The 27,632-nt window shown below is 38.5% G+C and overlaps 1 protein-coding gene across 8 annotated transcripts in view; it reads left to right on the forward strand.

Moving 5' to 3' along the window:
* RUFY3 (RUN and FYVE domain containing 3) overlaps positions 1–27,632 on the forward strand; it is a 94,018-nt gene that overhangs the window by 33,558 nt on the left and 32,828 nt on the right. For all 8 annotated transcript variants that reach the window (XR_011257789.1, XR_011257790.1, XM_069594294.1 and 5 more), the window contains 2 exons: positions 26,005–26,178; positions 26,957–27,074. Coding sequence is in view for 6 of the 8 variants with exons in the window: in XM_069594294.1 (XP_069450395.1) it covers positions 26,005–26,178; positions 26,957–27,074 (292 nt within the window). In the remaining 2 variants the exon portion in view is untranslated. The remainder of the gene's footprint in view (positions 1–26,004; positions 26,179–26,956; positions 27,075–27,632) is intronic.

A 27,632-nucleotide genomic window follows, 5' to 3' on the forward strand; every position in this document is an offset into this window, starting at 1 on the left:
ACCATTTCTAGCTGACTGGGCTACAAATCGGAGGTTCCCATGACCTTCTCTCTCTTGAATTCAGTTATTTGCTAAACAGCTCATACAACTCAGGGAAACCCTTACTTACGTTTCTAGTTTATGACAGGATGTGTTGGAGGATACAAACGTACAGCCAGATGAAGAGACATGTAGAGTGAGGTCTGGAAGGCCCAGAGCACAGAAGCTTCTGTCCCTTTCTAGTTGATGTACATCACCCTCCTGGTTCATGAATGTGTTCACCAGCCTGAAAGTTTTCAAACCCCATACTATTGGGATTTTAAGGAGGCTTCCTCATATGGATAAGGTGTCGTCACTCAGTCGTGTCCGACTCTTTGTGACCCCATGGACTACAGCCTACCAGGCTCCTCCGTCCATGGGATTTTCCAGGCAAGAGTACTGGAGTGGGGTGCCATTTCCTTCTCCAGGGGATCTTCCCGACCCAGGGATCAAACCTGGGTCTCCAGCATTGCAAGTAGATGCTCTACCCTCTAAGCCACATATGACCCATTATTAACTCCATTTTCAGCCCCTCTTGTCTCTCCAGAGAAGTGGGAGTGGGGTGCTGATAATTCCAAAGTTTTAATTATGGGAACCAACTCCCATTTGAGAGACCCCCAGAGTAATCTCATTAGAACAAAAGATGTTCCTAGTGTTCGTATCACTTAGGAGTTTATAAGATTTCAGGAGCCTGTGTTAGGAACTGGAAGTTAAAACCAAATATATGTTTGTTATTATAAATCACAGTATCACAATAACTTAATATTACTTTTTCCAGGATTGTTTGTATTTCCCTGCTAATAGTTCTTTTTTTTTTTTTTTAACTATACTTTGGGAATAAAATAGACCTTGGCCTAACTTACTGGTTTATTATAACAGGACCTCTTAGCTTTTTTTTTTTTTTTTATAAGTTAGCTTGTTAGTTCCTTTGCTAATATTTATTATTAGGTTATCAACCCAATTACTGTTATTTATTTTTTTCAATCCAGTCTTCTCTATCTCCTTTAAATAAGTATGGCAAATACTTAGAGGACTCCAGTTTGTAGCCAAATTGAAATAGAGGACATGCGTTGGTTTCTTGTAAATGTAAAGTTGACATTTATTACCTATGATGCACTAAGTACAGGTACTCTTAAGTAACAATTATGTTCACAACAGTCCTTCAAAGAGTTATTTGTGATCAGTGATTGGGTTTCAGGAAGGATTTCCCCTCAAGAAACTGTAATAAACTTTCAAAAAGTAACACTCTAAATCAAAGACACTATGGAAGCACCCTAAATGTCCATCAACAGATGAATGGATAAAGAAGATGTTGTGTGTGTGTGTGTATATGTCTGTGTGTATATATACACACACACAATGGAATATTACTCACCTATAAAAAGGAATGACATTGGATCATTTGTAGAGATCTGGAAGGACCTAAGAGTGTGTCACACAGAGTGAAGTAGGTCAGAAAGAGAAAAACATATCTTGACCCATATATGTGGAATCCTTTTGTATAGCACAGCGAGCTCAGTGCTCTGTGGTGACCTGAATTGAGTGGGGTGGAGGGAGACCCAAGAGGGAGGGGACAGACGTATGCATATAGCTGATTCACTTCATTGTATAGCAGAAACTAACACCACATTGTAAAGCAGTTATACCCTCAATAAAAGAAAAAGAAAAAGAAAACACAGCCAGCCTCAAGGAGACAGTGTAACTTGTCTCTAAACTGGACTGTAACTCAGTTGTCTATATGACAGACCCTGTAGTAATAATACTGAAGAGAGAGTATATCAAGAAGAGCGATCTCACGAGCATGGGTACATAAACAGTAGAGAGGCACTTTGTGGCTGTTCCAATGCTTCTCAGGAGGAAGGGAGCTTCAGCCCTCCCCCCCACCCCCTCCATCGTTGAGAGAGAAAAGGAGTAGCTACGCAAGGCCCAGCATCAAAGCCAGGGCCTCTTTCCCCAGACACACTGCATCATCACTGAGTCACCATGTACCATAAGAGCAACTGTCTTACAGTATCACTAAGTTAAATATTTAATTCAAGTAAATTAGTCTGCTCATTTAGCCAGGAAATAAGTTATGCTTCCTTGAAAATTCAGAGCCTTTGTACAGTTGCAGCCTGTCTCTTGTCTCTTGACTTAAAGTATGTCTTCATTCAAATGGATCTTAAAGATAAGGTGATAGAGACTGTTAGGAGCAGCATTTTGCCATTTAATCCAAGTGTTTAGAGTGGAGTGGTGGTCCTGATGTTGCGTGGTCTCATGGCAGCAACCCTGTGACAGTCCACACCCCTTTCCTTGTGAGTCAGTGTTCTGAGTGAGAACTGAGTAGCTAGCGTAACTTTGGAAGCACCCGTTTACCACTTGACATTTAGAGTGCATGTCTGGCACAATTCTGATCTCCACAGCTCTGAACTATGCTTTGTCTAGAGCAAAATTTAATCCAGACCTTACCTTCTGTATCAACCAGTAAGGTTCTATATTACTCTTCTTTGTAATCTGTGAATATGTATTATGACAAAAATTTAAGGTAATATAGCTTTTTAGATCAGGTGAAACATACTCGAGGCAACAAACTACTACTCCTCCAAAAAAGGAAATGTTCTGGGAAAGAGACAGGAGTTGGCTCTACTGCCTCCCACCTCTTTGATTCATATATTAGATGCTTTTGTTTTTGTTATCGTTGTTGTTTTAACAAGTTGAACATATTCCAGAGGGCACAATTTTTTAAAGAAATCTTTTATAAATTCTTGTTTGGGGTTATAAAAGAATATTGCAGTATGCATTCTTTATTACAGTACAATTCTAAGCATGCCAAGGTAAATGGGGAACAACATTAAAAAGAGAAAACATACCTGTTGCCTTCCAGGGAGCAGGGCTGTCTCTTTTAAACTGATTCTATCACTCTGGCACTCATGATTTTAAATGTTGTTTTAGAAACAAAACAAAGTAAGTCTGGATGGAACAGAAAAGTGCTCTAGATGAGACATGCCAAGGGAAAGTCAGAGAGACCTCTTGTACCCACCACCCATTTCTACCTAGGAATTCACTTTCCTGAGCTCTTTGCATAGATCTTGGAGGTTCTGTATAATTTGCTTAATAAGATAGACTTCTATTAGGTGACAAATGCAGTTTTTGGTTAAAGAAATGCAGACTAAAATAAGAATAGTCACTGATTTTCACAAGGTCATATAGCAAGTCTATATAGAAAAATATGATTGTTAGAAAAATAGGTTCTTATAAATCTTTAAGCCTACACAATATAAATCTGTAGCACATTATATTTTCAGAGGATTATACTTGAAAATCATATATGCAAAGATATCTGTATATGATGTATTTTAACACAAATCCATTGTAAAATAATAGAATTATGCTTTTTTCTGTATGAGACACTTTCTGAGTGTTCTACACATACTGATCCACAATCATAAAATCTAGTAAAAGCTCTGAAAGTGTTTTTCATAAGTTTGCCTGAACTTATTTGGTGCTGAAATACGACCTAAATTTACTTGCAGCTATTTATAGTCTTTATTGATTCTATTTAATTTGAATATCCATTGATTTCCTGAAGAAATACTAATCTGCTTGCTTGTGACGTGCTGCCCCAGGCCCTGCTAGTTCTGCATGTTTGTTGGCCTCAGTATTGCCATTTCACCTTTCTAAAAAAATAAAATTCTGAATTTCAAAGTTCATTTGGCCAGAAAATAATCAGATAAAAGATTTTGGACTGATGTTTACTCTTTCACTCGTTGCAACAGTGCTGTAAGATAGATAATGTTCTTGTCTGTGTTTTATAGATGAGGAGACTCAGAAGAAAGAGGTAAAGTCTCTGGACCAAGGTCGTAACAGGCAGTGAGGGGTAGAGCTGGGATGTGAACCTGGGCAAAGTCATTAATGGAAAGACAATACAAATGTAATAGAATAGAGATACTTGCTTGCTTTTTATATTAGCTATCTTTGGGTCTGACCTAACAGTAATCTTTATATGTGTAGTTTTCGTTCCATTTTCATCACATGTCACCTTAGTAGATCCCCATCTGCTTCCCTGTTTTCTGAATTTAAATTTAAACTTTTTATATATTTTTGTTTTTTTTGGTACATTTTTACAGGATAACTGGCCATATATTTGACACTGGAATGTACCCTTACACACCACTTGAAAATCACTATGCCACATGAGAACCAAAGTTAACCAGTTTAATTACAGTGATAATTTAACAAACTTGTGAGAATAGGACAAATGATAAACTTCTTTTTCTAGATGGTTATTTCAAGTTATTGCTTCAGATCCAATGCTGACTTCCATGATAAATTTTTTAAGAAAGAGGGCTTATCATGGGCAAAGTATTCTTTGCTTACTTTCTTTTTTTTGTTATGCTTTATCCTCTGAGAACTTACTTTTATTTGCTAAGTATTTATACATATAAAATTCACATGATTTTGTGAGTTTAAGTATGAATGTTGCAGTTGTGTGTAATAGTTTCAGAGTTTCTGAAGGATGAAGCTAATCCATTTTGTAAAAAATTTCTGTAGGTTCTCAAATTTTATAGAACAGATAATGATCTTACAGCTTAAGACACTGTTAGAAGAAACTATAATGAAGTATCTTTTATATTTGAAATCTTGACATTCTTGTCCTTTTGCCTCACATGGAATATTCTGTATACAAGAATATTGAATTTATAGTGGGGAAGGAAATCCAAAAAAGAGGATCTGTATACATATAGCTGATTCACTTTGCTGTACGGTAGAAACTAACACAACATTGTAAAGCAACTATATGCTAATCAAATTTAATTTTAAAAAACATTGAATTTACAGCAAGAGGAAAGAGTACTATACATTAAACGTCTATCTTTACTGAATTATAAGTGATTTATTTTGTCTTCAAAACAGCAATTTTTCCTTTATTTTTGTTTTGAGGAAGGAGAACCATCGGGGTGGAGGGCTTGGGACAAGTATTTAGATTATTCTTTAATTATTTTTACTGTCTAAGCCACCATTTACTTTAAGAAAAGTCACTAGTTTTCCATCATGGTATTTGGCTTGAGTCTAAAAAACACTCCACATGTGTTTCAGCTTCACGGAAGGTCAAAATAAATATTAAATGAGGTCAATGGTATTCACACTTAGAATGCAAATCTTGATTTTTGGTGGGAAAAAAAATCTGTTACTTTTTATGGGGCATACATCTTTCTCTCCTCTGATGAGAAGCTTCGAAATTGTTAATCTTAGCTTTGAGACATGTTTAACAGTCACAGTTGATATCTCTGCTTGGTTAGTGTCACACGGCTCCTTGGGTTCGTTCCCAGCACTTTTCACTGCTAATCTCCTGGTTACGCCCAAAGAGTTCTAGGAGTCCCCCTTTCAGTTACCCCTTTTGATACCTTGTTTTTGATAACACTTTTCTTTCTTGGCTTGCATGACATTTTATCTTTCTTTTCCTTTCTTTTTGCCGTTTGCAAAGACTCTTGGGAGGATTTGACAGATTTGGTGGAGCAAATGCGCGATGATACAGAAGGTGCGTGCCACACCAGCATCTTTCAGCTTTTTTTTTTTCTTTCTTTCTTTTTCTTTCTTTTAATTTTCTAACCACCTTTTGATCGTTTTCCATAAGAGGAAGTGTCCACTTTAGGTTTTATTTCCCATTGACAGTAGCTGGAGCAGTAAGCATGTTTGCCAGATTGTCCATGCAGGTGCTTCATACAGGAGTAGGGTTTTCAGAGTCTTGCATTTAAATCTTTATGGTTCCAAGTAAAGTGGCATTAATATGTTTATGAGGTTCCTTTAGGATATTTGTTAAATGACATGTTCAAAGGGGACTTTATTTCAAGATTGTATCAATTTTTCCTGTCTTTTTCATTTGTTTCTTAGGAAAATGTAAATGTTTTTATATCATTCATTTAAAAATGTATATATACATATGTGTATGTGTATATATATGTGTGTGTATGTATATATATGTGTGTGTGTATATGTATGTGTGTATATATATATATATATATATACACACTATTTCTATGAATTCCACAAACAGTTTAGAAACAGACCCCAGGAACTTCAAGTATTTTGTCTGAATGTTGCTCTGATTTGTAGATTTCCATCACAGTAAGCACCTTGAGGTTAGTCATCTTACAGCATTCCTTTCTGGTAGAATTTCTTTGACAAGTAGCACATACATTTTAATGCATGAAGGCTCCCAAACCAGTAATTATTTCTTCCATAATTGGTACCTTACTTTAAGGAGCTCAAGGTGATTTACACTTTTTATAAGAAAAATTCAAGTCTGGCTCCACTTCACTGTATCATGGTACTTTCTCCCACTTTGGCTGGGCAACTGAAAGCCCCCCAGCTTCAGTGTACATTCTCTTAGCGCACACCCGCCCACCACTCTGCCCACACTGGCCTTTCCACTGACTGCATGAGCTGCACTCAGCCTCCTCTCCTGCCTTGTTCCCGTGACATCCCAGCCAGAACATTCACTCCCCTTCTCCCCGCCCCCAACCCCGCACCTGGAAGCGTTCCCTGACAGCTTTGACACAGATTCATTTTTCAATAAACTCAAGTCCTGTAGAACTTGGAGCTTAAGGTTTTTCACTTGTTCTCTCCTTCTTGTGTGTTTACATTCTTAGCTAAAGTGTAAAATCCTTGAGAGCAGAGATTGTCTTAAAATTCTTGGTACTCATATCAACTTGGGACAGTATTGTCCTTGGTAGATTTGGTCACACTGAACAAAAATCTAAGTCAGTTTCTCTCTCTAATGATGCCCAATAGTTTCTTCTTCAGCACTTTACTTTCATTGAGTCAGTTATCCTGAGTTTCATGCCATTTCCTAGAAGCAAACTATCTTTTTATTCCGTCTTAGGTTTTACTTTTAATATAGTTAGCTATATATATTCTAAAGAAAAAAACAGATCAGTATTGTCTAGTCCTGAGAGTTTCTAGACAAGGAAAAAAGAGAGCCGTGTTGATTCATTGAGTGAGTACTGTCTACTATGTTAGCTGTCATTTGATTATGATTATTATTTACCAGACACTAAACAGGTTTAAGGTTTTGATTCTTTTAATAGACTTCATACATAAAAGCCAACAAATCTGTGTCCTTCTTAAGAGACTTCTTCTCTATGACTTAGTCCTGGCAAAATTCTGTTTCTTTAATATTAATTACTGCTGTAAGAATCAAGCCTACTATGTGAGTCAGCCTCCTCTTTTTCATTTCTTTTTTGATGAAATTTTTGTGAATCATTAGAGGGGAAATCAGAAAAGGAAAAAAAAACAAGATACAAATTTTTTTGAAGTATAACTGAACTATATTGTATTAATTACTGCTGTACGGCAAAATGACTCAGTTATACATGTAAAGTGAATGTGAAAATGAAGTCTCTCACTCATGTCCGACTGTTTGCGAACCCATGGACTATACCCAGCAGGCTTCCCCATCCATGGGATTCTCCAGGCAAGAACACTGGAGTGGGTTGCCATTTCCTTCTCTAGGGGATCTTCCTGACCCAGGGATCAAACCTGGGTCTCCCGCGTTGTAGGCAGACGCTTTACTGTCTGAGCCACCAGGGAAGTCCATACGTATATATGGATATATATATGCACATCCTTTTTCATATTCTTTTTGATTATGGTTTACCACAGGAATCTGAATATAGTTCCCGTGCTATACAGTAGGGCTTGTTGTTTATCCATTCTATGCATGCCAGTTTGCATCTACTGATCCCAGACACCCACTCCATCCCTCCGCCAAGCCTCTTCCCTTTGGAAATCACCAGTTTGTTTTCAGTGTCCCTGATTCTGTTTCTGTTTCATAGATAGGTTACTTTGTGTCATATTTTAGGTTCCACAAATAATAAGTGATGTCACATGGTATTTTTTTTTGATTGACGTAGTGTGATAATCTCTAGTTGAACCCAAATAGCAAATAGCATTATTCTGTGCTTTTTTTATAGCTGCAAAGAACATTATTTCATTCTTTTTTATGGCTTAGTAATATTCCATTGTATGTATGTACCACATCTTATTTATTCATTCCTCTGTTGTTGGACACTTAGGTTGCTTCCATTTCTTGACTATTGTGAATAATGCTGCTATGAATATAAGGGTGCATGTAAGAAGATGTGAGTTGTATTACTTTGATGATCCCTACCAGTAAAGTGGAATATGGTAATGTTAGCCAAGAACCTATTTACAGGAAAGTCTTACTGCAATATGGCTTAAAAAGAAAATCAGAGTCAGGGAGGGAAAATGGCTTTACTTGTTAACTCTTTTGAGTCATTTCATCCTTGCCTTTTGTATAGAATTTTCTGCATCTTGTGTCTCGTTTCAGTTATATGAAATACTAGAATTTGTGTGTCAGGCTTCCCTGATGGCTCAGATGGTAAAGAATCTGCCTGCAATGCAGGAGACACTGGTTCAATCCTTGGGTCAGGAAGATCCCCTGGAGGAGGGCGTGGTAACCCACTCCAGTATTCTTGCCTGGAAAATCGCATGGACAGAGGAGCCTGGCAGGCTACAGTCCACGCAGCTGCAAAGAGTTGGACCCAACTGAGTGACTAACACTTTGACTTTCACTATGGAGTATTACCCACACTTAACACCCATAGCAGCTCAGGGTCGGGAGAGGAGCCCACAGTCAGACCTGGAGAAAGCTACTGATGTATGGTAGGCTCAGATCTTTTCAGGAGACCCTTCACTGCTGAGCTGTTTTAATTGTATTTCTTATCAGTTATTATGGCTGTGTCAAAAGAGGTGGCTTTTTAATAGGCAAAGTGCTAACACTAGCTTCCATTTTCCTGAAAAACTGCTTTTTAAAATACCAAACTGTAGGAGGTCACAGATTTGAACTGTTCGTTTTGGGGTTTGATTTTTCTTGTGTTTTGTTTTGATTTTGGCAAGATTGAAGGTTTTTCCAGTGAACTGATTTCGTACAGTGATGATTGGTTTTACAGTCAACGTGTCTATAACTTACGTCTGGTAGAATATGAAATGTCTTAGGACAGAATTGTATCATGTTTACAACGTTGGTCAATTATCTCACATATCATCTCATTATGTGCTATTAATTCAGGTTGAAAAGTTTTGAAACTCACTAAAATATTATGAAGACTAAACGCAATAATAAAAGCACATGGTTTACCCTCTTTAGTTTCTCACTAAACACTGAATTCCTATCTGTACTTATTATAAACCTTTTAAACAAATTCTATATATTTGCAGTTACCCAGATTACTCTTCTCTCTGAGCACTGGAGTGGCTGGGATGTTATTTGAATTAGGGAAATAATATACTTGTGTGAAATAATACCTGATCAAGATGGCTTACTGGTCCCTTGATGTATTTCATGAGTTAAGACTTGATGTCCATCACCTGAAAAATGGAAGGACTATATCTAAGAGATTTGTTTTAGCATCTAGTACTGTATCACACATATGTTCAATGAAGGTTTATTTTTTTAAATTTTTATTTAGTTAGTTTTGGCTGCACTAGGTCTTTATTGCTGTGTTATTTTTCTAGTTGCTGTGAGCAGGGACTGCTCTTCTACTTGCGGTGCTTGGGTTTCCCATTGCAGAGGCTGCTCTGGTGGAACCCAGTCTCTCGGACACATGGGGTCAGTAGTTGTATCACATGGGCTTAGTTGCTCCGGGGCATGTGGTATCTTCCTAGACCAGGAATTGAACACAAATCCCCTGCACTGGAGGAGAAGGCAATGGCAACCCACTCCAGTACTCTCGCCTGGAAAATCCCATGGACGGAGGAGCCTGGTGGGCTGCAGTCCATGGGGTCGCGAAGAGTCGGGCACAACTGAGCAACTTCACTTTCACTTTTCCTTTCATGCATTGAAGAAGGAAATGTCAACCCACTCCAGTACTCTCGCCTGGAAAATCCCATGGATGGAGGAGCCTGGTGGGCTGCCATCTATGGGGTCTCACAGAGTCAGACACGACTGAAGCGACTTAGCAGCAGCAGCCGCTGCATTGGCAGGGGAATTCTTAACTACTGAACCACCAGGGCAGTCTCTGAAGGCTTATTTTAAATTAAATAAAATTGTTTAATTTATCTATGGAGGACCATAATACTTTTGAAAGCTAACAATTTTTTATTCTTAGTACAGCCTAAGCACTTCTAAATATTTAACACACATGAGCTTGTTTAATCTTCAGAACCCTATCTTCGTCTTATGGATAAAAGAAGTAAGGCCTGCAGAGTTAAGAAATTTTCACAGTGGAATACTACCCAGCAATAAAAAGGAACAAACTATTGATAACCTGGATGGATCCCTCAAGAATTATGCTGAGTGAAAACAAAAAACAAAGCCAATTTTAAAAGTTACATATTGTTTGATTCCATTATATAACATTCTTGAAATGACAGCACTACAGAAATGGAAAATAGATTAGTAGTTGCCCTGGGTTATAACAGGGTAGGAGGCAGGAGGGAAATGCTTGTGGCTATAAAAAGTCAAAATGAGGGATCCTTGTGACACAGTTCAATGTCACATCCTGGTCATCATAAATTACTCTAGTTTTGCAAAATCTTACCTTTGGGAGAATTAGGTTAAGTGTACACAGTATCTCTCTATTATGTCTTACAACTGCTTGTGAAGCTACAATTATCTCAAAATGTAAGTGCAAAAAACAGGAAGGAAAAAAGAAACTTGCTTAGGGTTACACAGCTAAGGGAAAAATTCAAATGCCAGCAAACTAGTTGCAGCGCTGTGCTCGCTCACCCACTATACCAAAGTTCAAACCTAGTTGACTCTCAAAAATACTTTTCATCAGAACTCCACACACACATCATTTCTTTCTACAAAAGTTTCATGAAACAACACATAACCTTAATATATGGGACATACTATAATAAATCGACTTTTTATACCCCAGTAAGGAGTTGTGGCAATGGCACCCCATTCCGGTACTCTTGCCTGGAAAATCCCATGGATGGAGGAGCCTGGTAGGCTGCAGTCCATGGGGTCGCTAAGAGTCGGACACGACTGAGCAACTTCAGTTTCACGCATTGGAGGACATGGCAACCCACTCCAGTATTCTTGCCTGGATAATCCCAGGGATGGGGGAGCCTGGTGGGCTGCCATCTATGGGGTTGCACAGAGTCGCACACAACTGAAGCGACTTAGCAGTAGCAGCAGCAAGGAGTTGTGAACTTTAGTTTGATAGTCCAGTTTCCTGTACTGCCTCTCTGTTATATATCCATTTTAGCTCTCACTACCAAGATATAAGCAAAAGAGCTCTTCCAGCATTGCCAGTATGTTGCGTTCTGTTCCAGCCTATAATTGTTGGCACCCTTTAAAGGCTGGGCCAGTGATCTTGCATCCTTCTATTTTGCTTTAAATCATCTCCTCTGATGAAAACATCTTATTTCTAATCATTGCACCCATTATCCCTCTGCTAGTAATTATCCAACCCCAAACTTTAGTTTGTATTTACAACTGTGTGATAAAAATTATTATAGAATACTTCCACATCATTGGATCCTTTTCTTTTTTACCCTTTACTTCCAAAAGAGTTATTCAGTGTTTTTCATTTCCATTTTTAGCACAGTATTCCAGGCTCACAGGGTGAAAATGTTAGGTTATTCTTCACTCCTGTTTCCTTAACAGGTTAAGCCATTTTGATCCTCTCCCCAAAATTCTTCAAATTTACTGTGCATAATCCTTTAAGGAGCTTCCCAGGTGACGCTAATGGTAAAGAACATGCCTACCAATGCAAGAGATATAAATGATGCGAATTTGATGCCTGGGTCGGGAAGATCCCCTGGAGAAGGGCATGGCAACTCACTCCAGTATTTTTGCCTGGAAAATCCCATGGACAGAGGCTGGTGGGCTACAGTCCACAGGGTCGCAAAGAGTCAGACGCAACAAGTGACTTAGCACGCACGCAATCATCCTCAAACAGCGTTTTAATCATATGACTTCCCTGCTCAGAACCCACAGTGGGTTCCCATTGCCTGCTTCCTGGATATGCAGGAAGTGTAGTGTTACAGACCCGTCATTTAACTCTACCCTTCCTACTTTCTAATTGTCCCCAGCAAGAGCTCCCCACTGTGTTCTTATCTCCCTCGCCTCATTTCACATTCCCATTCCCACCACATGGAATACTTTCTCCCATGTTGTCTGTGAGTTTATATTTAGGTTCTGCCTCAAATCCTGTACTGCAGTTATCATGCTTTTATCTTTATATTGCTTTTGGTATTGTCTCATTTGGAGCACAAGTGTACAGTATTCCAGGAAGTTAAATTAAGGGTAGAGATTATTCCTGTGTTTTGTCAAGGTTGGGATTTACTCTGCTTACAAACTAAAAAACTATCCTATTACTGTTCCTTGGATACTGGTAAAGGAATGAAAGACTTTATTATCCATGACACAGTGGGCAGCATCAGCACATTAGTATCAGTTCCTCTTGCATAAGAGTTGCACCTGGGAGCATCAGGAAGATGCTGTGTGCATGGTGTTTCTATGTTGCAGCTGAGGAACACTGAGTTTGGGGAACAGATACTTTTGTAGGAAGCACAGGAAAGCCTCATCATCTCTCGGGATGATCAGTTGCAGAAGCAAGCCAAGGAAATGGCCTGGGTAATAGAGCAATCAGGGCCTGGCAGTCTTGATACAACCCATGAAGACTTACAGTAGTGCAGGAAGTCCCAGAAGGATTGTCCTCTCTCCGTATCTTACAAGTTAGATAAAAAAGCATGAGAAATTTCCCCAGCATCACTCAGGGGATGTGAGAAAGACAGCTCTAATTCTTCTAGATCAGAGATCTAACTGTTCTAAGTCACAATGTGCCCCCTAATATTTAAATTATTTCTGTGGAATAAATTGAGCAGAGCAAAGAACTCTTGAATTTGTATTTAGCACCTAAATTTCTTATGTTGCATCAAAACAAAGCAGATTGACAATTGTCCCAACTTCTAGATGTTCCCAGAAATAATCTGGGTATTCTTCAGTGGTGTGGAAGGAATTCTTCAGGTAAAGGTACTTGAAGAAGCCTGGGAAACTTGCCGAAACTTAACTTGATTATAGTATCCTATGGGAGCCCAGTGAAGAGGAGATCAGTGTGATTTCCTAGGGAACTCTTGGACAAGCTGGATTAGAAATGAACATCTTTTAAAAATTAGAAATGGTTACCTAAAAGAAAGCAGTGTTTCCCTCTATTGCTCACAATGTTCTGACTCTGAATGCGGGTTTTTTCTTTTTCTCACACCCACCAGTTCTCCAACATCACTTCAATTCAGACTCTATCTCCCTGGGGTTAACACAGGCTCCACAAGACGCCCCCTCACTTTCAATACGGATCACAAGTCTAAGCTGTCATCAGCATATACTCCCTATTCACCCTTCCTCCCAGTTCCTGACAACTATACTGACCTACTTCATGTTTCTATAGATTTGCCTCTTCTGGACATTGCATATAATGTTTGTGAAGAATTGGCATTAACTCTCTAAATGTCTGGTAAATTTCAATAGTGAATCTGGTTTTGGCCTCTTCTTCATGGGATGCGCTTTTTATTATGAATTTAATATCTTTACTTACTGTAGTTCTATTCAGATTTTCTATTTCTTCTTAAATCAGTATTGTCCTTGGTAGATCTGGTCACACTGAACAAAAATCTAAGTCAGTTTCTGTCTCCAATGATGCCCAATAGTTTCTTCTTTAGCACTTTACTTTCATTGAGTCAGTTATCCTAAGTTGTCACCCATGCTCTGATCCACCAGCTCTAAGTTAGAGGTTTTCATGGCCCTCTCCTCAAGTTTTATAATTTGCTAGACCAGTTCACACAACTCAGGAAGAGTTTACTTGCTAGATTACAGGTGGGTTCTAACATAACACAACTCAAGAACAGCCAGATGAAAGAGATGCATAGGAGCACAAAACGTCATACCTTCTCTGGGCACATCACCCTCCCATCACCTCAGTGTGTTCAGAAGCTCTCTGAACCCTTTCATTATGGTTTTTATGGAGCTTCATTATGTAGGACTCAAATGATTATGATTTAATCATTGATTAAAACCTGGTTCCTTGCAGCTCAGATGGTAAAGAATCTGCCTGCAATGCAGGAGACCCAGGTTCCATCCCTGGGTCGGGAAGATCCTCTGGAGAAGGGAATGACGACCCACTCCACCCATTCTTGCCTGGAGAATCCCATGGACAGAGGAGCCTGGTGGGCCATGGTCTGTGGGGTCACAAAGTCAGACACGACTGAGACACAACTGAGCGACTAATATTACTACTACTCTTATGATTGCACTCTCCAATCTCCCGCCCATCCCCTCCCTGGATTTGTAGGTGGGAAGTGACGGCTGAAAGTCCCAACTTATCACACCACTGGTTTCCCCTGGCCACCAGCCCCCCCAACACCCCCACCCCCCATCCCACCCCCACACCCAAGTCCTTAGGAGGCTTTCTAAAATATACCTCACTAGCATAAACTCTGATTGAGAGGAAGTTGTTAGGAATAACAAAGATACTCCTTTTACCTTTGATGTGGAGCTATTTCAGGAACTAGAAAGAAACAGAATATAACAAAAGATGCTCCTATGGCTCTTATCACTTGGAAAATTATTAAGATTTTAAGAGCTCTGTATTAGGAAGTGTGGACAGAGAGAGAGATTGATTGATCTCTTTATTTCACAATACCTGATTAAAAATGAGTAAGAGTATACAGGTGAGTGGCTTTGGAATACTAAATATCCAGAAAAACTTATTCATTTCAATGCTAATGGCAGTCAAAAGGGTATTTTTTGGTTATGTTCAGGGAAGAAGAGAACAGCACTAAATTCCTACTGGAAGCTAGCAGGTAAACCATGACCTGAAGCAAGAGAAAGCAGAAACTATTTTTAATTATGGAATTTTCCAAGTACATAAAGTAGAGAGAGTAACATAAGAAACTCTTAACTTTTCCATCACTCAGCTTCAATTATTATCACTGTATGCTGATCTTATTTCATCTATCACCCCCCCACACACACACACATTTTTCTAGAGTATTTTAAAGCAAACTCTAAACTTTGGTTTATTACCTGTAAATATTGAGTACCACACCTAACAAAATTAATAATTTCCTAATAGTATGTACTATTCAGCACATTTTCAAAGTCTGTTGTCAGTTTTTAAAAATCAGGATCCATATGCTATATTTTATGATGTCTCAAGTTTTAGTTTTTTTTTTTTAATTAAAGCTTTATTGAGGTATAATTCACATATCATTAAGGGTTACCACTTTAAACTGTACAGTTCGGTGGTTGTTAGTATATTCACGAAGCTGGGCATTCATCAACACTGTCTAATCCCAGAATATTTTCATCGCCCTATAAAGACACTCTGTACCCATCAGCATTCACTCCCTATTCACCCTTCCTCCCAGTTCCTGACAACTGTACTAACCTACTTCCTGTTTCTATAGATTTGCCTCTTCCGGACATTTCATATAATGTTTGTGAAGAATTGGCATTAATTCTTTAAATGTCTGGTAAATTTCAATAGTGAAACAATCTGGTTTTGGCCTCTTCTTTACAGGATGTGCTTTTTATTATGAATTTAATATCTTTACTTACTATATAGTTCTATTCAGACTTTCTATTTCCTCTTGAGTCAGTTTTGGTAGTTTATCTTTCTTAAAAATTGTCCTGTTTATCTAGGTTATCTAATATGTTGGCATACAACTGTGCATACAATCCTTTTTGTTTCTGTGAGGTCAAGAGTAGTGTCTCCTCTTCATTTCTAATTTTAGTAATTCTTTTTCTGTTGCGCAGTCTATCCATTTGTCAGTGTTACTGATCTTTTCAGAGTCAACTTTGAGTTTCATTGATTTTTCTCAGTAGTTTTATTTGTTATTGATTTCTGCTCTAATCTTTATTATTCTTTTCTCCTTAGGGCCTTTTACTGATAAATGTATTTATTGATTGCCCTTGAGGAATCTATCTATGAAATCATGGAATTAGGACATGCTGGAGCTAGAAGCACTAGTTCACTGCTTCACAAACATCAATGCGTATACCGATTGGTTTAGGTTTTGGTTGAAGTGCAGAATCTGATTCCGTTTGGAGGGCAAGTTTTCCCATTTCGCTTCCAGGCAATGCCAGTGTTGATGTTCTAGGACCACACTTGGAGTGGTAAGAATCTAGGTCATTTGGTATCAGAGTTGTTAGTGGGGTTTTTCAAGCCATGTTGTTTCTCCCCAATCCAGGCATATTAGTGTGCCCCCTGCTTGAGAATTAGTGCTGTGATTAGTTATGAGTGGTATAGGTATGTGATGTCTCTTTAAAAAAAAAAAAATTACTGAACAAGTAATTTTATAGTTGAGGAAACTGAGGCCTCAAAGAAGTAAGATTCCCTGCCTGGCATCATATAATAAGCTAATTAGCACAGATGATTCAGGTCAAATAGAGTAAGGCTATTGGGTGGATATAGTCTTTCTGCTGATAAGGCTTAATTTTAGCAAAGTATATCTTTGAGTATGCTATTACTAAGAAAAGGTAGCAATCAGGATAAATAAATTTATTTTATTTATTTATTTTTTAGCCCTACCACACAGCATGTGGGATCCTAGTTCCCCAACCAGGGACTGAACCCATGTCCCCAGGAGTAGAAGCATGGAGTCTTTAAAAAAAAAAAAAATTCATTTTAACGTAATGTAGAAACTGTCAAAACTAGGTCTGAAAATATTACAGGCAGGTAAACTGACAACATGGAAGCATGCAGTCTTAACCACTGGACCACCAGGGAAGTCCCTCTAGTTAAATTTTCTTAACTCCTTTAACAGATTTCAACCCAGAGAAAATATTACTTAAGTGAACTTCCTCTTTATTATTCTTGAGAGTAGAAGCTTATTTGATATCTCAAATGACATTAAGGAGAATAGATACAGATATAGATACATAGATAATCTAAGGGCCCTAAGACTTTGTTATTTTTATTTTTTTAATTTCTTTTTTAATTGAAAGATAATTGCTTTACAGGATTTTGTTGTTTTCTGTCAAACCTCAACTGAATCAGCCATAGATATACATATATACTCTCCCTTTTGAATCTCTCTCCCTTCTCCCTCACCATCCCACTCCTCTGTATTAATACCAAGCCCCTGTTTGAGTTTCCTGAGCCATATAGCAAATTACCATTGGCTATCTATTTTACATATGGTAATGTAAGTTTCCATGTTACTTTTTCCATACATCTCACCCTCTCCACCTCTCTCCCCATGTCCATAAATCTAGCCTCTATGTCTGTTTTTCCATTTTTTCTATTGCTGCCCTGTAAACAAATTCTTAAGTATCATTTTTGTAGATTCTGTATATATGTGTTAGAATACGGTATTTATCTTTCTCTGTCTGACTATTTCACTCTGTATAATAGGTTCTAGGTTCATCCACCTCATCAGAACTGACTCAGATGCATTCCTTTTTATGGCTGAGTAACATCCCATTGCTTATACATACCACGACTTCTTTATCCATTCATCTGTCGATGGGACATCTAGATTGCTTCCATGTTCTAGCTATTGTAAATAGTGCTGCAAAAAACAATGGGATACATGTGTCTTTTTCTATTTTGATTTCCTCATAAACATATGAGTGGGATTGCTGGGTCATATGGTGGTCCTAGTTTTTTAAGGAATCTCCATACTATCTTCCATATTGATTATTTTTAGATGAAGATTGAGTAAAAATTCATAATTATTTTGTATAAATTTGTCATCAGATTAGTTAAATGGTGTTTCATTACAAGGTCTTTTTAATACTTTCAGTAATTTCTTTCACTGTAATGGACAATTCATTTTATGCTTAATTTTATACTCTTAAGAACTGTTACAACAGAAGTTCAAAATAGCTTTATTTAGGAATTATTGGTCTTCAGTCATTTTGAACTTCAAGTAAGCTTTCCTTTCAATATCTTTCTGTTAGTTGGTCATTTTAAATCTCATATTAATGCGTTTAGGTATCATTGGGAAATTTCTCTATGACAACTGTTTTGTGTCACATTTAAGATAAAAGTTATTGTTGTACTACATATGAATCATTCCCACTTTACCAAGAATTTGGTATGATGTAGCATACTTCATATTAACATAATGTTAAATATAATTTACTTTCCTTCAGTTATTAATAACACATTTCAGTATTTCTCCATATGCACGCTCATCATTGCATTGTGGAAATGAAGGTCACTCAGTCATGTCCAGCTCTTTGCAACCCCATGGACTACACAGCCCATGGAATTCTCCAGGCCAGAATACTAGAGTGGGTAGTCGTCCCCTTTTCCAGAGTATCTTCCCGACCCAGCAATCGAGCACAGGTCTCCCGCGCTGCAAGTGGATTCTTTACCAGCTGAGCCGCCTGGGAAACCATCATTGCACTATAAGGAGGTAAAATAGGATCTTGGAGAGATGATTGATTTGCAGAATAGTGTAACTAAATGTCACTCAGCGATGTGACTCTGGGTCCATTTTTGTCATCACTATTGATTAGATGAGCCGCATGACTGTAAAATTTATGAAAACTTCCTCATAGGGAAATTAGCAGCCTTAAAGAGGTGTAGCCAAGACCCATATGCTCTTAAAAGGACTTTGATTTGAAAACCAATATAGTTTATTATAACTGCAGTCATTTCTACAGGGTTTCTTTAGTCTACTGCTCCTGCTATATTTCCCATCAAGACTGTTTATCAGTTCAGTTCAGTCGCTCAGTCATGTCTGACTCTTTGCAACCCCATGAATCACAGCACGCCAGGCCTCCCTGTCCATCACCAACTCCCGGAGTTCACTCAGATTCACATCCATTGAGTCAGTGATGCCATCCAGCCATCTCATCCTCTGTCGTCCCCTTCTCCTCCTGCCCCTAATGCCTCCCAGCATCAAAGTCTTTTCCAATGAGTCAACTCTTCGCATGAGATGGCCAAAGTACTGGAGCTTCAGCTTTAGCATCATTCCTTCCAAAGAAATCCCGGGCTGATCTTCTTCAGAATGGACTGGTTGGATCTCCTTGCAGTCCAAGGGACTCTGAAGAGTCTTCTCCAACACCACAGCTCAAAAGCATCAATTCTTCGGTGCTCAGCTTTCTTCACAGTCCAACTCTCACATCCATACATGACCACTGGAAAAACCATAGCCTTGACTAGATGGACCTTAGTCGGCAAAGTAATGTCTCTGCTTTTGAATATGCTATCTAGGTTGGTCATAACTTTTCTTCCAAGGAGTAAGCATCTTTTAATTTCATGGCTGCAGTCACCATCTTCAGTGATTTTGGAGCCCAAAAAATAAAGTCTGACACTGTTTCCCCTGTTTCCCCATCTATTTCCCATGAAGTGATGGGACCAGATGCCATGATCTTCGTTTTCTGAATGTTGAGCTTTAAGCCAGCCTTTTCACTCTCCTCTTTCACTTTCATCAAGAGGCTTTTGAGTTCCTCTTCACTTTCTGCCATAAGGGTGGTGTCATTTGCATATCTGAGGTTATTGATATTTCTCCTGGCAATCTTGATTCCAGCTTGTGTTTCTTCCAGTCCAGGGTTTCTCATGATGTACTCTGCATAGAAGTTAAATAAGCAGGTGACAATATACAGCCTTGACTTACTCCTTTTCCTATTTGGAACCAGTCTGTTGTTCCATGTCCAGTTCTCAAGAGGCAGGTCAGGTGATCTGGTATTCCCATCTCTCATACCACCATCCAAATCTAGAAACAATCAGATAATCACCAAAACTAGAAACACAGAAGTTATTCTCCATTCTTTCTCTTTCTTCTTTCAATCCACATGGTCATCAAGTCGTGAAATCCAGACATTCTACCGTTGGAAGTCTCAAAGCCAACTCCCTCTTCTCCACACAGCACCCACTGCTCTAGTTCCATCCCTGATCATAATTTCTCTCCTCAGCTTTTGCAGTAAACCCTTACTTGCTCCTGAGCTCTGAGTTCTTAGTTCTTTCTGATCCATCTTCTACAAGGTTGCTAGAACAGCTTCTCTAAAATTCAGATCTGTGACATTACACCTCACATCAAAATCTTCACTGGCTTTAAGGTAAAATCCATGTTCCTTGAACAAAGTCCTTAGCATCTCTCCCTTACCTGTTTCCCTTGTCTCATCTCACAGGTCTTATTTTTATGTATCATGAACTTACTGCATTTTCTTCAGTTTTGTTTACCTCCACATGCTATGTTTTTTTCATATTTCTGTGCCTTCACCCTAGCTGTACTTCATTTCTGCTCCTTTCATAGCTCTCCTCCTAACCCTTCCTTGCTAGTTTCTCTTTATCCTTTAAGACTGAACTTAAGTCTCATCTTCTAGTGGTTTCTAGTGGCATCTAGTGGTTTCTATATATTAATTTTGTGCTCTGGTACCTCTGTGAATTATTATGTTTCTGTAAAAATTTTAGTGTGATTTTCTGGGTGTAACATTAGATTGTATGAGAGCAATAATACATGATCCACGGTTTTACAGGTGATATGTTTCTTTGTCTTCTCTAATTGCAGTGATCTGCCAACCTCAGTACAATGTTATGTAATAGGCATGGGTAATAGATATTAAACTTTTCTGGAGAATACATCCAATGGCCGAGGAAATCGTATTGGACTTAGAGCTTGCCTGAAATCCTACATTAATACCATATCTACTGTCTTTACCAGCTGAGCCACCAACCCCCTGGACAAGGCAATGACTTGGGTCATTCCACTGGAGTGGGAATGACTACCCACTCCAGTATTCTTGCCTAGAGAATTCCACGGACAGCCTGGTGGGTTACAGTCCATGGGGTCGCAAAGAGTCGGACACAACTGATCAACTCTCACTTTCACTATCTTAGCTTTAAATATATATAAAATTTACATTTGATTCCATAAAATGGGTGTATATGGCTTAACATGAAGACATTTTAGTTGTCCTGTAATAAAGTTATCTTTGTTGAAAACGTTAATGTTTATTCTGAAATTTCAAGCATTCGCTGTAAGCTCCCCAGTTTTGTTCTTTAAACATCTATTTACCCAAGTTTGATGAATAGTAAGCACTTCAGTGTTGAGGACTAGGTCTTTTATCTCTGGGTTCCCAATATTAAATACAGTGTCTAACACCCAGTAGATGCTCAATATTTATTGAACAAATGAATGAATAAACAAAAGTTCAGTTTTGGAGAAATAGTGTTGAATGTTAGCATTGTGAAGAATTAAAATTTTAATTATTTTTTCTCATAGAAAAAGTATGACTAACAACATTGTGAAAGTTATGCATTTAGAAATAATTTTTGTTCTATACAATAAAAACAGAACTTTTAAAAACCTTTTATAGTTATAAGCCTAAAATAGAAAAGATCACATTATAAGTATTCAGCTCAATGAATTTTTAAAAAATATTTATTCATTTAATAACTAACCCTTTACATGTTATTAACATAGATAACTTACTTTTCATGAAAACTGTATTTCTTCCCCCAAAATGTTGCAAGAAGGTGTCATGTGTTATATTTGGGGAAATTTGTTTAATGTCTGGCCTCAGAGAGGACAGCTAGAATCTTAATCTACTTCCACATTTCTCTTTTTTTTTAATTAATTAATGTTTTAGGTCCCTATTGGCTATCTATTTTATTTTTTAAAGCACATTTTGATGTGGACTATTTTTTTAAAGTCTTTATTGAATTTGGCACAATATTGCTTCTGTTTTATGCTCTTGGTTTTTTTCTTTTTCTTTAAATTTTTTTATTTTTTATTTTTTTTAAATTTTACTTTATTTTACTTTACAATAGTGTATTGGTGGTTTTTTTCTGTGATGGATGTGGGGTCTTAGCTCCCAACCAGGGATCAAATCTACACCCCCCCACTTTGGAAGGTGAAGTCCCAACCATTGGACTGCCAGGGAGGTTCCTAGTTGTTTGTCTTAAATAGAGCAATGTGCATATGTCAGTCCCAAACTCTGTCCCTCTGCCCAGCTCTTCCTTCCTGGTAAACCAGATGTTTTTTCTCTAAGTCTGTGAGTCTGTTTCTGTTTCATAGATAAGTTCATTGGTATCATTTTTTTTTAAGATTCTGCACAGAGGTGATATCACATGATATTTGTCTTTCTCTGTCTGACTTCACTTGGAGTAATAATCTCCAGGTCCACCCATGTTGCTGCAGATGGCATTATTTCATTCTTTATTATGGCTGCGGCTCAGTGGTTTTTCACATACTCACCAAGTTCACAAAGCTAACACCATATCAAAAGCAGAACGTTACCTCCCCTTCATAAGTCCCGCCATACTCTCTTCCAGTCATTGCAGCCCTTTTTAACAGCATACATTAGTTACACAAAATCATTTTATACTTCAGTACAATTCAAGACAAGTAACAAACTGACTAGAGAATTTCTTATGACAAATCAAGCTAATGATGTAATATTCATCGTTAGTAGCCAGAGTTATAAAATGGAGAAAATTAGTAAGTACTAATTATTTTCAGTAGTTAATGAGGAAACAAACTTAACTGTAATGACCATACTCTTATATACTGCTAACACAAAAATGTTGATAATAAAGCATGAAATAATCATTTGACTTTTGCATTAATTAAGTAATTAATAATGAGCAATAAATTCTTTTGAGCTTTTAGGTCTAGTTGTCAAATTACCCTGATTTTTATTTGGCTTGCTTTCATTTGTTCAGAATAATAGTTCTCCACAGGGAGAAGATGTCTTTCAGCAGACTCTTGGCCATATCTGGAGATATTTGGGGTTGCCATGCCTAGAGGGTGCTACTGACATCTATAGGGCAAAGGCATCCGTTATGGCTAAATTTAATTCACCGAACAGCCCCATACAAGAAGGAGTTATCTGGCCCAAAATATTAGTAGTGCCAAGGTTGAGAGTAATATTTCCTAAAGAATGGGAGGGCTGTTTATGTTTGATGCATGTTAATTCAAGCAGGTTATAGCAGCATACTAACGGGAGTCTAAAGTATTGGGAATTTAATTTCCCTAAGCAAACTGCGTTATTAGGAATTTAATTTCTTTCTGTAGTTTATGCATCCTAGACACTATAATCAGTTGTCTTTAACGTTTCTGCTACTGATTACAACAAGATGAGGCAATGTAGAAGAGCTGGTACCACCACTTTTGAAAAAAGCCTCAAAGCCTGGCGTTTTGTACTTGTTCAAAATCCAGCTCTCCCCATGTGACTGGTTGTCACCAGGTTGGAGTTAGGTTGTGTACGTTGACTAGCAGCATTGTTTAATTTTGTTCTTAGGGCCCTGAATTAATGGTCTGTTGGGGTCCTTTAGTGGTCCAGAGTCGAGGATAAGAGAGTAAAAGAGAGAGAGAGGCTGATATTCCCTGGTTTACGCAGAAAACCAGTAAAGTCCTTGACGCAGGGCTTGCATCACTCACGAAGGCACCGGGCATCCTCTCGAGGGGGTGAAGGCACAGTGCACCTTCTCAAGAGGGTCTCAAGAGCAGGAGAATGAGCACAACGGGTTTCTACGCTCCAGAGAATTAGCTGGAGAGAGAGAGAGAGAGAAAGAAAGACAGACACGGGGACCCAAGCTCTGATGGAGCAAAGGTGTTTTATTCAATATAAGTGAAGTGAAGTGAAGTTGCTCAGTCGTGTCCGACTCTTTGCGACACCATAGCCTATCAGGCTCCTCTGTCCATGGGATTTTCCAGGTAAGAGTGCTGGAGTGGATTGCTATTTCCTTCTCCAGGGGACTTTTCCGACCCAGGAAACGAACCCGGGTCTCCTGCATTGTGGCCAGACGCTTTACTGTGGGAGCCATATAGCTTGGGTATATATACTGTCTTACAAGGTAGCTATTTTCAGCAAAGATAAAGATCAGAAGTCCAGACTTACAAATTATCAAGGAAACATAAGGCAATCCATATCAAAAAGAGAGGGTTGTAAATAATCACTTTTACCATACGGTTCATAAAAAGGAAGAGGGTGGTAAATAGTTACTTATCACTGTATGGAAAAACTAACGAAGGAAATGCATGCATTCCTCAGCCCCAGGAGCGGTTTGCCACCCCTCTTAATTCCTGAATATTCAGGAATTAATAAGGAACAGAGGGATCATGACAGATCCAAAATAGCACACAGGAGGCCTGCTGTTAAATGCTTCCTGACAGTGGTCTACAGACCTGAGGCCAAGAGAGTGGTACCTTATGGACCACCAGATAACCCAACTCCAGCCATGTTTTCCTGCATTCAGTGGGAACTCCAGTAGCTCTCCACAGACATCCATGCAAGCCCACACACCCCTGCCCTATTCTTTTCTCCCAGGGGTTGTGAAAGGTCAGATACAGTACATTGCACATAAATGCTGGTCATAGTGTTGGAAATTAATATCTGATAAAGTTCTTCATGGCTTTTTTTCAGGGATAGTTTTTTTTATGTATTTCATTGTCCCTTGGGAGATTATTCCATTCTTGACAAGTTTGACCTGTAGTAAACAGAGAAACCAGGTTTGATCCATGGTCCTAAAACATGTATTGGTGTGCAAGAATTAATGGCAACATAGAAGTTCTGACCTTCCTAATAAACTATCCTCTAAAGAAATTACCTCGGAGAACAGTACAACAAACCAAAATTTGTATGAACCTCAAGTTCTTAAACTTAACGGAGAAGAAAGTGAGCTTAGAATTTGGCCCGTTGATTCTGTTCCATTTAAGCATGAAAGCAGATGTAAATGAAAACATTGTGTGAAGAAAATTACTTGGAACAATTTGAATAAAATAATCTCTGCTTTGTTTCTATTATGGGAGCAGGGGCTTTTGTTAGTATTACTTTTAGTCCTCCTAAAAAGGTAAAACATTTCATAGCTCTCTAGGAAAGTGCATTAAAGAGCATTTCATGCTATAATACATCCAGGTCTATATTCTGCCACTTAGGAAGTGTTTGGCCTTGGGTCTCTAAACCATTATAGGCTGGCTTTAGCACCTGGAAAGGGGAATAGCACTTAAATGATGGAGTCACAAGAATTAAATAAGATAACTGTGTAAAAGAATGGTCAGCAGGAGGGAAGGATGCACATTATTTGGAGTCACTGATGCGTTTTTAAGTGGATAATAGTTGTCAGGAGCACGTGGTTTGAAGTCAGAGAGACAGAGTGTAGACTCTGGCTCCGTCATGTAGTACTGGCTGTGCCTGGGGTCAGCTCCTTTATTCTCTGAGCCTCATTTCTCTTCCCTATCAATCTGTGCTCTTGGTGTAACTGTCTCCTAAAGTGCAGTGAGGAGGTACTGAGGTCATCATTGTAAGAACCTACAGGACCAGACACAGGGTATGCACCTGTGGAACAAAGATGATTCAGACTTTTGTCAGGTAAAATGTGGTATTTCGTCCCTTTCCCCAGGTGATGTATTTAGTTGATGAGAGCCACGTTAAGTCTATGTTAAGTCTTAAAAATAATTTTGCAGTTGGTTAATTTCTAAGACTGCATTATACTGATAATGTTAATTAGTTCATTTAAGAATGCTCAGTTTAAATAATAATTCTACCTAGTATAAATGCTAATAATGCAAACAGCATGTTGGGAACAAAGTTTAAGCCCTTTATCCTTTTTTTCTACAGTGGCTTTATTGTTTTTGAGCTTCACAAGCTGTAGAGAAGGGATGGGGCGGGGCCAGGGTAGAAGTGGCCCGTGTGGGCGCTGTGCAGTACTGAGTTATGACCAGCCTAGGTCAGGGTAGTGGCAAAGGTGGTGGTGAGAATATTAAAAGACTGTACTCAAGGTTTAAATTTTCATAAAATAAATACACCTTTTAGTGTTCTGCCAAGAATATTCCCAAGGAAGATTGGCATCTCTCTCTTTTTTTTTTTTTAAATAGCAAGTGCATGGCGGAGAAGAACACAGCAACTATTACTATAATTTGGTGTCACTGCCTTGATTCTTGCCAAGACACCAGTAGTCTTACCCACTGTGACTTTTGCACCATCAATGCAGATGTCAACGTAGTGAAATTAGACTGAGTTTTTAAATGTTCTATTTCCAGTAACCAGGCTCCACGCTCTCCCCCTTCGGTTTGCAGATCCTAATTATCTCATGGCTAACGAACGCATGAACCTGATGAACATGGCCAAGCTGAGTATCAAGGGCTTGATCGAATCTGCTCTGAACCTGGGGAGAACTCTGGATTCTGACTACGCACCTCTGCAGCAGTTCTTTGTGGTGATGGAGCACTGCCTGAAACACGGCTTGAAAGGTAGGCCGTGGCCTCAAAATGAGAGTGTGCATGCACCTGTTTCCCAGCAATACGTGTTCAAGAAGAGAAGCTTTCCTTATGGAGCCAAAGAATAAGAAGCCTCTTGAACTCATATTAATCCACCGGGATACGACCTATGTGGGTACAGAAATATCTTTAACGGTATAAGGCTTAAAAAATACAGATCCTGAAAAGCTAGAGCTGGAAGCACTGTTACAAGTATCTATTCAAGATGACAGTTGTGTTTCACTGGTGGATACAGGTCTAGAGTGGGGCATGATTTGCTCAAAATCCCACAGCAAGTAGGGGCAAAGCAAGTGCTAGAACTCTGATGGCCTGACTCTTGCTTGCATGCTCTTCCCACTTAACCGTAAGCTTTCAAGGGCAGGACCTGGTGCTATTCACCGTTGCTTCTTTTCCTCCCCAGTCTTTGATAACCTGCTCCTGAGTTACATATTCTTTACCACTAGACTGTTTTCTTCACTAATACCACCCAGCTTAAAGCACGATATTATTAAAATATTTTATTGTTCATATACAAGTGGGCCATAAATTCCTCCTAAAAGAGGAAGAACTGAATCTTGGGAAGTAGGAATTCTTTATTTTTATGAAATGTTATCAATTCTGAAAGCATGAATAATTTTAAGACTGTCTAATAATCTGGGATTAATTCCCTGAAAAACACACTGAATAGCTAGTAGGGTATGTGTGTATGTGTGTGCTGAGAGTATGTTTATGTAAAAAATATTAAACTACTGCTTTGTTTTTATCACCTTAGCTAAGAAAACTTTTCTTGGACAAAATAAATCCTTCTGGGGGCCTCTAGAACTGGTAGAAAAGCTTGTTCCAGAAGCTGCAGAGATAACAGCAAGTGTTAAAGATCTTCCAGGACTTAAGTAAGTTTAAGGTTGAATTCTATGTGTCAGGGAAAACATTCTTCTCAACTACTTCCTTTAGGAGACTGAAGACAATGATGACCATAATAATGTATTTCATAACAATCCAAAATGCATAATATTGTTATGAATAGACATTGTTAGGAGGGCCCTGGTAGTGTAGAATATTGAGAAGTGTGAGGGATAATTATTATTGATCTAAGAGAGGTTGTCTTCATGTCAAAATACGAAACATTCTCTTATTTTTTTCAAAGCACTTGCGGGTATCAGCTAGTGAGTCTCAAAAAATTAGATCTAGGGAGGTGGCATCTTAGACTTGGCTTATGGAGTTTGAGAACCATGATTAAAACAGTTGTCAAGTGAACTGCAGGAACTGACTGATATCCATAACCTGCCTTGAAACTTGAAAAAGAGTAGGTGGTTGCCTTCCCAAATTAGATTGGTCTAATTTTAATCAGGTAGAGGTCTGAATGGCCTGTGTCCTCATTACGGTTATTTGGGTACTTACACAATCCACACTAAACTTAGGATTTACCCAAACAAATCTGATGGGACATT

The sequence above is a fragment of the Ovis canadensis genome, chromosome 6 (assembly GCF_042477335.2).
Source record: "Ovis canadensis isolate MfBH-ARS-UI-01 breed Bighorn chromosome 6, ARS-UI_OviCan_v2, whole genome shotgun sequence".
NCBI lineage: Eukaryota > Metazoa > Chordata > Mammalia > Artiodactyla > Bovidae > Ovis > Ovis canadensis.